Here is a 14,044-nt window from a genome sequence, read left to right on the forward strand (position 1 = left end):
TCAATAGACTAGTTCTAAATTGCTTGCAGAATTGGGCATGTCAAGCAGATATTAGCTTAGTTGTGAGCATGGCATGGGCGCCAATTTGATTGACGATACGATGACAAGCTCACAAAAAAAGATAACTGTCAATACTATAGCCCGACTATACGCACGACACTTACCACTTTGCAATGTGAGCTTGAGCCAGTATCATTTTTTTAACCCTAAATGTTTTACTTGACTTTATTGCACTCCACACTGTCATTTCACACCTGGACAAAAGGAACACCTATGTGAGAATGCTATTCATTGACTACAGCTTAGCGTTCAACACCATAGTGCCCTCAAAGCTCATCACTAAGCTATGGTCCCTGAGATTAAACACCTCCCTCTGCAACTGGATCCTGGACTTCCTGACGTGCCGCCCCAAGGTGGTAAGGGTAGGTAACTACACATCCGCCATGCTGATTCTCAACACTGGGGCCCCTCATGGGTGCGTGCTCAGTCCCCTCCTGTACTCCCTCTTCACTCATGACTGCACGGCCAAGCATGACTCCATCATCATCATTAAGTTTGCTGATGACAACAGTGGTAGGCCTGATCAGCGACAACGATGAGACAGCCTATTGGGAGGTGGTCAGAGACCTGACCTTGTGGTGCAAGGACAACAATCTCTCCCTCAACGTGATCAAGACAAAGGAGACGATTGTGGACTACAGGAAAAGGAGGACCGAGTATGCCCCATTCTCATCGAAGGGGCTGTAGTGAAGCAGGTTGAGAGCTTCAAGTTCCTTGGCGTTCACCAACAAACTAACATGGTCCAAGCACACCAAGACAGTTGTGAAGATAGCACGACAAAACCTATTGCCCCTCAAGAGACTAAAAATATTTAGCATGGGTCCTCAGATCCTCAAAAGGTTTTACAGCTGCACCATTGAGAGCACCCCTGACTGGTTGCATCATTGCCTGGCATGGCAACAGCTCGGCCTCCGACCACAAGACACTACAGAGGGTAGTGCTTAAGGCCCAGTACATCACCGGGGCCAAGACTCCTGCCATCCAGGACCTCGACTCCAGCCACTAGTCAATAGACTGTTCTCTCTGCTATCGCACGGCAAGCGGTACCGAAGCGCCAAGTCTAGGTCCAAGAGGCTTCTAAACAACTTCTACCCCCAAGCCATAACAGTCCTGAACAGCTAATAAAAATGGCTACCCAGACTATTTGCATTGCCCCCCCCAACCCTATACGGCTGCTACTCTGTTATTATCTATGCATAGCCACTTTAATCACTCCACCTACATGTACATATTTACCTCAACACCGGTGCCCCCACACTTTGACACAAACTCTGTACCGGTACCCCCTGTATATAGCCCCGCTATTGTTATTTACTGCTGCTCTTTAATAGTTTGTTATTCTCTCTTTTGCTTTTTTTAGAGATTTCCTTAAAACTGCATTGTTGGTTAAGGGCTTGTAAAGTAAGCATTTCACTGAAAGGTGAAATGTACACCTGCTGTAGACCTTACATGTGACAAATAACATTTGACTTGATTTGAATAATGAGGCCTGTTTTACCTTGCTTCAAAGTTGCCTTGCGAAAATACATCAGCAGAAACGTGGAGGCATTTTATGAAGACTTCTTCATGCAATTAACCAGCATTTCTCTCCTATTCTATTTTCATATCAACTCTCTTTCATTGTCCAGAAATCCAAAGGCACAATCCTAGTCATATTAGCGACACAACATAATTGTTGCTATTTGATTCACAAACCTCGTTGCTAGAGTAATGCTTTTAATACGTTAATGTTGCATAGGCTTACGTTTTTTAAGTCATGTAAAACATGTATTCTGATCGGTAGATCTTGCGTTGCATTTTGACTCAAAGTGATCTTCACTCAGAAATGGTTGGTGACCACTGGTCTCAGTAGACTAGTTCTACATTGCTTGCGGAATGAGGCATGTCACGCAGCAATTAGCCTAGTTGTTGTGAGCATGGCATGAGCGCCAATTCGATTGAGAATGTGAAGACAAGCTCACATAAAAGATAACAGTCAATACTAGTAGGCTATGGTGTGAGAAGTCAGTTAAATATAAGCTAGAACAAACTGCTCTTAGTTTAAATGACACACGGGCCAAGCTTTTGGTGTAGCCCACTTAAAGCATGCTGTGGAATGTCTCAAAATCGTTTCTGTTCCACAGGCCAGACATATTTTACGAACGATGGGGGCTGTCGGGAGTGGACCAAATGACAGATACTATGGCATAATCTGACTGAACGTCGATACCAAAGATGTTATGTGTTGATACTACGTAGAGTGATGGTGGATGTATGAAAATGTGACTGTTGCAAAAGTTGCTAACTAGATAGCATCACTTGCTAACTACATTGTTTTAGTAGTTAGTTAAATTGGCAGAAAAACTTGTATCCAGACATAGTAATGTTGGCTACCGCCAATTTCACCGCCTAAAATCATCGATTGTCAAAGATCCTGGTAACGTTAATGTCAGTCTAGGAGGCTGTCAGGAGATGTTTTCACTGTTAGCTACTAACGTGTACTTTTCTCCGAGTACAGTGGATTGGTACAGTAACTAGCAAACATCTGAACCACAATCTGGATTCATAAAGAGGCGTTGAATACGGCTAGAACGTCACCTGTAAACCCAGATTCTGGTTCAGCAAGAATTCAAGTTTGAACAATTGTATAGCTGGATGTCTACTGTAGCCAGGTAACGAACGTTGTCAGACACTTGATTCTCAATATAATCTATATTACACGGCGAAGGCTGTGGAACATACACGTGTTAATTGGGTCTGTTGCACGGCTTGGAAACTCACCTCTCCACTCCCGCTTGAGTAGAAACCCGCGTCTCTCTGGCGCCTATGTTTATCAGCAATCCCGAGTAAACGCAGCAGTGACGGGTCCTCGCTCAACGTTAGTCCAATGTTGATGGGCCTCCGGCCTCCAGTGACTATCCCTCCACTTTCCGAGCCCAACCTTCCCCGCTGCGGACGTTTCTCCGATCGTAGCCGAATACGAGATGTCCATGGCCGGCCCGGGAAACGGGCCCGGGCTACGGCCGGCGTGCTGGAACAAGCGCCATTAGCGGGAGATGATAATCCCCCTCCCGCTGCCGCCATTATTCACTACTATAACAACAACGGTGGTGGTGCGCTGTGTCTGTAGCGCTTCTGGTGAAACAAGATGGAAAGGCGCGAGATAGGAAGGAAATACCGTTGCATCATGGGAAAACGAGTTTGTTGCGTTTCAGAATTCTCCGCATTCTTTTTGAGTGTTTATGAATGTGGAGTGCATATACATTGTTTTATTCGTGTTTTATATTTCCATTAAGTAAAAAAAGTATTAAAAGGAAATAAAATAACATAAACATACATGTATAGTATAATACATTATTATTCAAGTATACAGTCCACTTGCAGTAAATGTTTGCAACTTTTACCCTTTTTCTTCCTTCTGCCCACTTGCTCCTCTCCTTTTTACCATAATATGTATATATTGTTGTGCAGGTAACCACACAGATTCTTATTTGTAATGAGGATCTTAAGTGGTGATCACAGCAATATAAAATATCCCTCAAAATTGATGTCATTCCATCTCTCTCTGCATTCCTTCTCCATGATACTCATTTCCATTTGGCTCAACACCTGCCAGTATTTTTATATGGTGACTCTCAGAGCATCCATCTCCTTCAACAGCACCACCCTTATATATCCTGTTTCTCTACTGCTTCTCGACCAATCCCTCGTAAACCTATCTACTCTTTTCCTCCTCCACAGCACCATCCCTCTTTCCTGTTTCTCCGCTGCTCTTCTCCAGAATGGTTTTGACCTGGACCCATCCCTCCTTAGCCCATCTCCTTTTCTCCCCCACTCCTCTTAGCCAGGTTAATCTCTAGCTCACTCCTTAGCTGGTTCCAGGTGTTATTCTCCTCTTTCCCATTCTCAACTACAAGCGGTTGCCTTATTTTAGGCTTCTTTTGAGCGTCTGCTAAATGACTTAAATGTAAATGTTTTAACCTTCATTCACCCTTGATCTTTTCCTTTTTTTGCCTTTTGATTTCCTCCTCATTCTCCATCCTCACTAGCTCCTTCTGCCACAGCTGCAATAAATGGAAAAGATAAGCACCATACAATCTTACTCAGTACTCATCTTTTCCATTAATTTCAGGTTCACACACTAGTTTCCCATAACCTCAAATTCACATAAATTACAGACTGCAATTTAAAAATCACTCCTTACTCTTTAATTATGGATGAAAAAAAGTACAAGATCATATCACAACAACGACATCCTTCACAGAACCATATATTCTCCGGACCAATATATATACACATTTACATGATCAGAAGATGCCTTGACAGGAACGTAAACTAAATGATGAGTGGAATGTTGAAGGCGGTAGGTTGCCCAGCGATTAAGAGCGATGGGCCAGTAACTGAAAGGTCGAATCCCGAGCTGACAAATCTGTTGATGTGCCCTTGACCAAAGAACTTAACCCTAATTGCTCCTGTAAGTTGCTCTGGATAAGCGTATCTGCTAAATGACTAAAATGCAAACCATAAAACCCATTGATTTCCTACTAAAATCAAAATGATAAGTTACTAAATCTGCTCACATTTGAGGTAATATGGAAATAGATTCCTACCCTGGAAGGGGGCTGGCAGTTGAAATTCACGATCATGTACACATCATTAGAGGGTTCTAAAAGCATTTCAAAATAATCAGTGGGAGCAACCAGGAACAAGCTAATGATCCAACCGAGTGCTTATCCATAATGGTATGTCACTCACTCCAAACTCCCATCTTGAACATAAAAAACCCACCCATATCAATGCCTGTTTTAACCAAATTATATTTTCCAAACCCTTAAAAGCTGCAGCATGTAACTTTTTAGGTAACCCGACCAAATCCACATAGAAATATGAGTTATAGAAAGCAAGCAACTCATCGAAAGCAAGTCTAAGAAGCAGTAGATATGTTCTATGTGCGCTATTTCTATGACTCCCTTAAGTTTAATTTTGTGGCTTTTACTTTTGGGTTTGTACAGCGGTTTCAAACAGCTGACAATATATTTCACAGTGGTTTAAATGGTAGAATGATTATCTATGCTATACATTGCTTGTTTTGTCACAAACTAAAATTAGGCAAACTATTCGAATTTTAGCAACCAGAAAATGGTAAGCAATTTCTGCATATTGCACCTTTAACCATTACATAAATTGTCCATGATGACATTCCCCTTTCCCCAGATCATCTATTTTCTTTGTCTGTTGCCTCTTCTCCCTCAGTGTGGGTCTTCTGGTGTGCCTTTAGGTTGCTCTCCCGGCCAAAGGTCATGCCGCAGGTGGGGCAGTTGTGTTGGCCGTAGCCGTGAGCCATGGCCATGTGGTCTTTGAGCTGCTCCGGTCGAGTATAGCTCTCTTCACACTCAGAGCGGGGGTGAGTCTTGAGAGGTGGCCGCCTGTGCTTCTCCTTCTTGTGGGCCCGGAGAAGGGCAACAGAGGAGAACATGAGGTCACACTCAGCTTCAGGACAGGGAATTTGGAGCTCCTCCTTATGGGTTAGACCTGGTCGTTTCCCTCCTTTTGCCACAAGCTCCTCTCCTCCATCGTCAGCTTTCCCACTCTTCTCTCCATTAGCTGCCTCTCGCTCAGCAGACTTTGGCTCGGCCACAGACACTTTCTTGGGAGGGCTTCCGCGTGTTTTGGCTGGGACTTTTGCGTCGCAATGCCAATGACCCACAAAGTTCTCCTGGTGCAGCACAAGCTCCACCTCCATCTCAAACTTGCGGCCGCACTTGCCACAACGATGAGTCTTGGTGTCATCATCCTCCTCTTCCATCAGCTGGGGGTGCTGGGTGAGGCAGTGGGTGTGTAACTGGTTTGGGCCCCGCAATACCATGCCACAGTTCTTGCAGGCACACCGACGCTCCTTGCACAGCTGTCGCCGGTGGACTGTCAACTGTGAGAGACATCAAGTGACAAAAAATTACAAAGAGGTTCAGGCAGGGTTTCCGTTATGAAAATGTAGCGCCAGACATTCGCCTGGCAGCATTTTAATTTACCCGACATTTAAAAAAATGTACCGGACCCATATGCATTGGTTGGGTAATATGATTAGGGCTTCCACCTACGATTCTTAGAATGACAGAAAACACATTCAGTTTATGGCAATTCATCTTAACAGAACATGCAACAGGGTGCCTTATTCTTACCGAACTCCCATGAGCAATCTGAAGATATTAGAATACATAGAGGGCTCGTCCATAAGGCTCGGGGAAGCTGAGCTTTACCGAAAGTTAATTGAATTTCCAAAATGATACATCCTAATTAGCATACTGTCTATACAGAAATACATTCAATGATTCAAAATAGGCTACTACACCAGAAAGCATGATTTTGCCATAGAGGATCATTAACTTATTTAAAAATCAAAAGCTGTTGATTGTTTAAAATGACATAGCCTACAGTCGGAAGGGCCCGCAATTTGGGTGATTGACAAGTTGAGACTGTCAGTGAAAAGCATAGAGACCCAGCCAGGCAGACCATAATATTTAAAAATACAATTGCAGAAAAACTGTTTGGAAAACAAATGGCTATTGCTGTAAAGAGAAGACAATGAAAAGTCTCCAATCTGTCTTTTAGTTATGAAAATGTTAAACTTAATTAAGCAAAGAGTAGCCTATCTTATTGGCACCAGCAAAGAATATTGGCCATGTCCTCAGTAAGTGTCCATATTTACTGTCTTTATCATTGGGTTAGTGCCACTTCTTGTTTAATACAATAATTTCTCCTTCAGGTTAGATGGATGTCAAATTGTATTTGTGTCTCTCCTTTTCATAGGCCTAATATATGACTCGGACAATGTTGTTTTTATTGATCTGTTTGTTAGGGTCAGCAGAGAAGGTTACCCTGTAATTTGTGTCATATTAAAGAAGATTCTGCTCATGTCTCCAGTCATATAAAGGGTCACAATCACAGTATTTTCAGTATAGAGTTATTAGCAGCAATATTTTATGGTCTCAAGCCAGTGAGTTCATTAACATTCTTCATCAATAATATTGTCAAAATTGTTTTCTTAAAAATGGTGGGAATGTTGTTCTCCTGTCATAGAAATCGCTACATTTACTATCAATACAGCATTAAAAATAGTTTTCCAGATTCTATTTTGGCGATTCTTTTTCGCAAAGCAAATATTCGGTCGTGGCAGACTACCTGGTTCAATTTGGGTCCCGAGGCAAAACCAGCTGAGAACCACTGGCCTATAGTCTAGGCCTACTCTAAACAATGATTGAGTTATACTTCTAGACAATAATTATGACTATGAAAACTAGGAATAGTAGGCCATGGCTATATTACAAGTATTTACAATATACCAATTAAACACTGGAGTGATATATGTGCAGAAGATGAATGTGCCTTAGAGATACTGGGGTGCAAAGGAGCAAGATAAATAAATACAGTATGGGGATGAGGTAATTGGACAGGCTATTTACAGATGGGCTTAGCCCATCATGCGACAGAGATGAAAATATCTTTTCGAAATTTAGAAAGAGAGAAGATCTAAATAGGCAACAACTAGCATGAATAGCTAATATGAATAGGATTGTGACTTTGGATACTGAACAATGAAATTAAGTTTATTTGAAAACTAGTAGAACATGAGAGAAAAAGGCTACAATGGCATATGGAGGACTATAAAATAATTGTCTGCACGTTTTATTGGATTTTGGCTTGGCTGCATTGAAGCAAGGTAAGACATGCCTCATAATATGTCGTAAAATGTTTAGGTTTCACACAATTAAGTATATCTTTTTCAAATGCATACTGCCTCCGGCCCATTGCAAAGTGGTGTGTGGTGCACTGAAGCCTAACAAGGTGTCTATGCACTTGAATGGTGAATGAGAAGCATGCTTCAATTACCATTTGAGAAACAAAATAAATAAATGTTTAATCGTGGCCATTGTTTTTGTTGTTGGCTTTTTTTACCTTTAGAATTGTTGCACAGTGATTGGGCATATTAAAGCACGTTTCAATCCAACAGCAACAAAGTTGTTTGAGCTCTCACACTACGTCAACTGGTATTTCAATCAATGAATAGGCTAAAATGCATCATTTAGCAATGGATTCATTTACTTTTTCGGACAATTGACCGGGAAATGTACTTATCTGCTTTTTTTTTTAAGCAGCCAAAAGTTGGCTATTACTGGCTAACAGAAATCCTGGGCTCAGGCCACCTTGAGGAAACAAACATGGAGACAGAGACACCAATGGACAACAGAAGGTAGATGCACTACAGAGATTTACTTGACCTTCTATAAATGGTATTTCAATGCTTGGTTTTTAAATGTGATGCGCAACTCCGGAATGTATGATGTCCGTTATTATAGTTTACTCCATTTGCTACTTGAGTTGCCTTTCTCCCTCTCCTCCTGCTGCATGCCGCTTCACACACCTAGCCCCGCCCCGTCACTCAATGAGAAAGCAGTTGCTCCACCATGGAGTCATGAGTACTTTCTTGCTGTTCACTCTGACGCCTGCATGGTCAGATAGATGCAAAAATATGTTGGTGAGAACAATGGTGCTTTCCACGAGCGTTCTATAATTACACTATTGGTTTGTGTGTGTGTATCTTACTTTCTGCAAACTACTGTCTGGTAGTTTGTCTTAGCAAGTTGTAAATAAATCACTAGCCGCTAATGTTAATCGCTAGTTAGCTGGCGAAATGTACTTAGAGTCAGAGCAAACGTAACTAGCTAATATAACCTAGTTCGTACCAGTGCTGGTGTATGCCAAGATATGTTGTTTTTCCAACCGTATCTTTTAAATCAGATAGGAATTATATTGGTGAAGCATGAATATGTTAGCTAGCTAACTACATGAGGTAAGAACCTGTAATGTACCATCTAATTAGGGTCCCATGGAAAAACTAAGCAACACTTTAGTCCCTACCCTGTCAATAATAACTCCCCGACTTATTCATTTGTTGCCATGTCAAACTATGTATTCAAGGTGGTGCTCACTATACTCCTTATATTTCCATGATTCCAACAGTTCACCAATTAACTAGGCCTAGATTTTTTGCCAATATCATGCAACCCTGCGTGGCAATGCGTAAATGATAACAAAAGTGCAGGAAATACAGAAATTGATAAATTATTTTGGTTTGAAATTGCATTCAAAAAATCAGATTGGATAAAGCGCCATTGAAATCACTTAAATTACACAAGATTTTAGTTCTGGGTTAAATGAGATTACTGGGGCACTTACACTAAACTAAAAGTCATTACAGACTAAAACTTTACACCTTCCATTGAAAGACCACTCTCACCTCAGAGAAAGTCCGGAAGCTTCCCTGGCAGTGGGTGCAGCGGAAGGCCTTGTCTTCCAGGCTGTGTGAGGCCTGGTGCTGCGTCAGCTCCTCAGAGGAGGAGAAGGTACGATCGCACACATAACAGGTGAACAGCGTATCTGTCTGCAGAATACCATAAAAAAGCAAATAATTAACAGTGTCTTAGTTATGCTGTGCATATTGGCCTACAGCATTTTGCTGTGTGCTTTGCAGCTACGGGGTGAAGTTTCCCCTAGGTACATTGTACAGTCGTAGAATCAGCTCCCCCTACCCCCAAAATCTTAAACTTAATCACTGAGGAAAACGCTAAACTCACCCAAAACCAGCATCTAGGGGCAACTTCACCCTACTCTTGCATTTATTTTCTCTGTTCCATACCTGCTGGAGCGACTGCTTGTATTCCTCACGATGGCTCTTCCTCATGTGTCTCTCCTTGGACTTGGCATCACAGAATGTAATGAAGCACTGAAAACACTGTACGCTGTCATGCTGATCTGCAATAAGAGATTTATTTATTTAGTCTTTATTAACTAGGCAAGTCAGTTAAGAACAAATTCTTATTTACAATGACGGCCTAGGAACAGTGGGTTAACTGCCTTGTCCAGGGGCAGAATGACAGATTTTTACCTTGTCAGCTCGGGGATTCGATCTAGCAACCTTTCCAATTACTGGCCCAACGCTCTAACCACTAGGCTACCTGACGCACCAATACTGCACCTGAAATTCATACATATGAACAACGATCTGAAATAATAAAATGAGTGCTTACAGGGTTGGAGAGCAGGGACAGTCTGTGGTTTGATGATGGATGCTGTGGTACTGGTCATCACCTCTTCCCCCACAACAACCTGCTCTATATCCAACATAACGTTACCGAACTCCATTTTGACACCTGAATCCACCCAGCAAAACATTTTTTTTTAGCTGTAACCAAAATATAGGAATCATATACGGGAATACATTCATATCTGCAGCATGGTCTTATTTTACTCTTACATGCTTACCACACTGGCCACGTCACGTGCGCGAGCGTTGCAAAATACATTTACACATACATGTTATTCAATCATTTGTATATATGGATCCCCATTAGCTGCTGCAGCTACTCTTTCTGGGTTCCAGCTAAATTAAGGCAGTTTATACCATTTTAAAAACATTACAATACATTAACAGATTTCACAACACACTGTGTGCCCACAGGCCCCTACTTCACCACTACCACATATCTGCAGTACAAAATCCATGTGTACGTGTGTATGTTCTTGTGTGTGAATGCATGTGTCTGTGCCCATGTTTGGGTTGCTTCACAGTCCCCGCTGTTCCATAAGGTGTATTTTTATCTGGTCATTTTAATCAAATTTTACTGCATCAGTTACTTGATGTGGGATAGAATTCCATGTCGTCATGGATCTGTGTAGTACTGTGCACCTCCCATAGTTCTGTTCTGGACTTGCAGACTGTGAAAAGACCTATTGTAGCATGGGTGTCAGAGCTGTACGCCAGTAGTTCAAACAGACAGCTCTGTGCATTCAACCTCCTCCACTTTGAGCCAGGAGAGATTGACATTAAAAGTAGCTCTGTGTACATCCAACTGTTCTGAGGCAAATGCAATTGTCCTTAGTCTCTTTTTGTGGCACCTGATAACATGACTGAACAATAGTCCAGGTGCGACAAAACCTGCCTTGTTGATTGCACCTACACTGCTCACGCGCATCTGTGTAGCCAGGCGCTAAAACAGAACCTGGTTCTATTGTGACGCTTAAAGCGTTGCAAGTCCCGCCTCTCCCATCTCCTCATTGGTGTTAAGGATCACATACCCACGTGGGTGATTGAACGACGAATTTAGGTCCACACACAGTCCAGTGTGTTCGTAAATTCAATCTGGAGTGCGCTCTGGCCGTTCATAAATTCATCAATTATTCTGTGCTATGGCACTTTATAGCCAGAGTTAATTTACGAACCCACCCTTAATGTTAATTGGAAACTAATATCTAGCAAATGCGAACCTTTAGGTATTTGTTTCAATAACTACCCAGCTACAACTAATTTAATAAAAATGCGCTGTGGCTCAAATGATTGGGGAACTTAATTATGATTTAGCGTGCTAGCTGGGAAGGCTGGCGGGCTTTGCCATCGCGGAATTATGAGGGCAAGAGGTACAACAAATCAGATATTCAGTTACCTAACAAACATTCACTGTTTGTTTTACAGAACAGTAAAGAAAAGGGCAATGACAACTAACCAGAAACTCGGCAAATAGAACACGCAAAGTAGCTAAAACTTTAGTCAAGCAATGCAGACAAAACAAACGCGAGAGGGGAAAAAAAAATAAGATAGCAGACATTTTCCGAGACCATGCTTAAATAGTATTATAATGTTGTCTTAGGTGTTCATGAAAGTGTTTAAATAATTTGGGTATGAACATGAAAAGCCGAGGTAAAAAAAATGTACAAATGTATACTTATAACGAGCTACAACCGTTGCTTACCTTTGAAAGTATCCAACGATGCACTGCTGTGAAGTACTTCCAGGTCACGAATGTTTGGAATCCTTCAGAATAAAAGTGCAGTCCTGTATACGTTGTAAAATAATAATTCGGGCAATTAAGGAACTATCGAACGATTTTATACTAGTTATTAAACAAATAATAATTACAAGTATTTCTATAAGATATGTCATTCATTTTTATTTATTTTTCATATTGGACATACATATTGAGTATGGTGCAATAAATTATAAGAGTACACGAACAAAAAATTTTGTTGACCATTTAGCTGATTGGCCTTTAAGGGCCGCAGAATGAGTAGCGATGCTCCTTTGGTTGTATACTGTGAATTTGGAAACTAGAGGTGCTCCTGATTAAAATGGAAACCAACTTTTACTGCGACACGATGTACAGGGAAGGGGCACAACTTTGGTTTTAGAAGGGTGGGGGCATAACATCTATATCTATATATATATATATATATATATTTTTTTTTCATCCAGTCGGATAAACACTCCAAATAGCCTACTCGACCACTCGGAGGCGTCCGCATGGTCCTAAAGCACACATTTGCCTGTTTTGCATCACATTCCAATGATAAAAATAGGGAGACACAAATGCAATTTCAGAATGTGAAGAGGGACATGTCTCCCCCCCCCCACCACTAACATTGAGTGGCTGCTGCCAACACACTGACTCAACTCCAGCCACTTTAATAATGGGAATTGATGGGAAATGATTAAAATATATCACTAGCCACTTTAAACAATGCTACCTAATATAATGTTTACATACCCTACATTATTCATCTCATATGTATATGTATATGTATATGTATATGTATATGTATATACTGTACTCTATATCATCTATTGCATCTTTATGTAATACATGTATCACTACCCACTTTAACTATGCCACTTTGTTTACATACTCATCTCAGATGTATATTCTGCACTCAATACCATCTACTGTATCTTGCCTATGCCGCTCTGTACCATCACTCACTCATATATCTTTATGTACGTATTCTTTATCCCCTTACACTTGTGTCTATAAGGTAGTAGTTTTGGAATTGTTAGCTAGATTACTTTTGGGTTATTACTGCATTGTCGGAACTAGAAGCACAAGCATTTCGCTACACTCGCATTAACATCTGCTAACCATGTGTATGTGACAAATAAAATTTGATTTGATTTGATTCGATTTGGAGATCGAGGGAGATTATCAGTAGTCTTGTATGTTTTCCATTTGCTAATAATTGCTCCAACAGTTGATTTTTTTTTTCAAACCAAGCTGCTTACCTATTGCAGATTCAGGCTTCCCAGCCTGGTGCAGGTCTACAATTTTGTTTCTGGTGTCCTTTGACATCTCTTTGGTCTTGGCCATAGTGGAGTTTGGAGTGTGACTGTTTGAGGTTGTGGACAGGTGTCTTTTATACTGATAACAAGTTCAAACAGGTGTCATTGATACAGGTAACGAGTGGAGGACAGAGGAGCCTCTTAAAGAAGAAGTTACAGGTCTGTGAGAGCCAGAAATCTTGCTTGTTTGTAGGTGACCAAATACTTATTTTCCACCATCATTTGCAAATAAATTAATTTAAAATTCTACAGTGTGATTTTCTGGATTTTTTTCCCACATTTTGTCTGTCATAGTTGAAGTGTACCTATGATGAAAATTACAGACCTCTCTCATATTTTTAAGTGGGAGAACTTGCACAATTGGTGGCTGACTAAATACTTTTTTGCCCCACTGTAGGTATTCCTCTTGTTCAGATGGGTTCGGGCAGTGTGCAGTGCGATGGCAATTGCATCGTCTGTGGATCTATTGGGGCAGTAAGCAAATTGAAGTGGGTCTAGGGTCGTCGAGAGTGTTGGGCACTCAACTATCGGGAGAAGCTGCCGACTCGAGGGAACAACACATAACTTTGTTGAGGCAGCAATGCGGGTCCTTAAGGATAAAATCCTCCAGAGGACAAAAGCATTCGATCTCCCTGCTTTATTTGACCTTCTGAAAATGCCCTTGGCCGCTGGGCAACGTCGGAAGGTCAACTCGGCGCTCATGGTTTCTGGCCCAGGAGAGCATCGTCAACTCAATCTGACATTGAGCAGGTAAAATAGTGAGGAATACAGGTTTGTGATATTACAAAAATACATAATGTGGTCTTTTATTATTTGCTGTATATTATAAGTTGTCTATCTTCT

General features: G+C 41.3%; 2 protein-coding genes across 6 annotated transcripts in view; both read right to left on the reverse strand.

The window, feature by feature from the left end:
• LOC124012097 (histone-lysine N-methyltransferase 2B-like) overlaps positions 1-3,181 on the reverse strand; it is a 67,907-nt gene extending 64,726 nt beyond the window's left edge. For both annotated transcript variants that reach the window (XM_046325507.1, XM_046325505.1), the window contains exon 1: positions 2,821-3,181. In XM_046325507.1, the coding sequence (XP_046181463.1) occupies positions 2,821-3,123 (303 nt within the window). In that variant the 5' untranslated portion in view covers positions 3,124-3,181. The remainder of the gene's footprint in view (positions 1-2,820) is intronic.
• A 1,053-nt stretch (positions 3,182-4,234) lies between these two features.
• On the reverse strand, positions 4,235-13,193 carry LOC124013168 (zinc finger protein 2-like). Of its 4 annotated transcripts, XM_046327384.1 has the most exons (6): positions 13,145-13,193; positions 11,844-11,926; positions 10,125-10,247; positions 9,734-9,849; positions 9,335-9,478; positions 4,235-5,965 (listed from the first exon to the last, which is right to left on the reverse strand). In XM_046327384.1, exons 3-6 carry the CDS (start codon positions 10,237-10,239, stop codon positions 5,255-5,257), a joined length of 1,086 nt encoding a protein of 361 aa, XP_046183340.1. In that variant the 5' UTR covers positions 10,240-10,247; positions 11,844-11,926; positions 13,145-13,193; the 3' UTR covers positions 4,235-5,254. The 4 variants fall into 4 exon arrangements, with proteins under 4 accessions (XP_046183340.1, XP_046183341.1, XP_046183338.1 ...); XM_046327385.1 differs by lacking the exons at positions 11,844-11,926; positions 13,145-13,193 and adding an exon at positions 11,598-11,829; XM_046327382.1 differs by lacking the exons at positions 11,844-11,926; positions 13,145-13,193 and adding an exon at positions 10,732-11,576.
• Positions 13,194-14,044: the final 851 nt, after the last annotated feature.

This window comes from Oncorhynchus gorbuscha, linkage group LG24, assembly GCF_021184085.1.
Source record: "Oncorhynchus gorbuscha isolate QuinsamMale2020 ecotype Even-year linkage group LG24, OgorEven_v1.0, whole genome shotgun sequence".
Taxonomy (NCBI): domain Eukaryota; kingdom Metazoa; phylum Chordata; class Actinopteri; order Salmoniformes; family Salmonidae; genus Oncorhynchus; species Oncorhynchus gorbuscha.

Excerpts from the sequence above, each read along its gene's own strand:
- LOC124013168 (XM_046327382.1), bottom strand. The coding sequence starts at position 10,942 with ATGTACACAGAGCTACTTTTAATGTCAATCTCTCCTGGCTCAAAGTGG. Across the intron at positions 9,850-10,124 it reads TGTCCCTGCTCTCCAACCCT|ATCAGCATGACAGCGTACAG; the intron begins GTAAGCACTCAT and ends CTCTTATTGCAG. Across the intron at positions 9,479-9,733 it reads ACAAGCAGTCGCTCCAGCAG|ACAGATACGCTGTTCACCTG; the intron begins GTATGGAACAGA and ends GGTATTCTGCAG.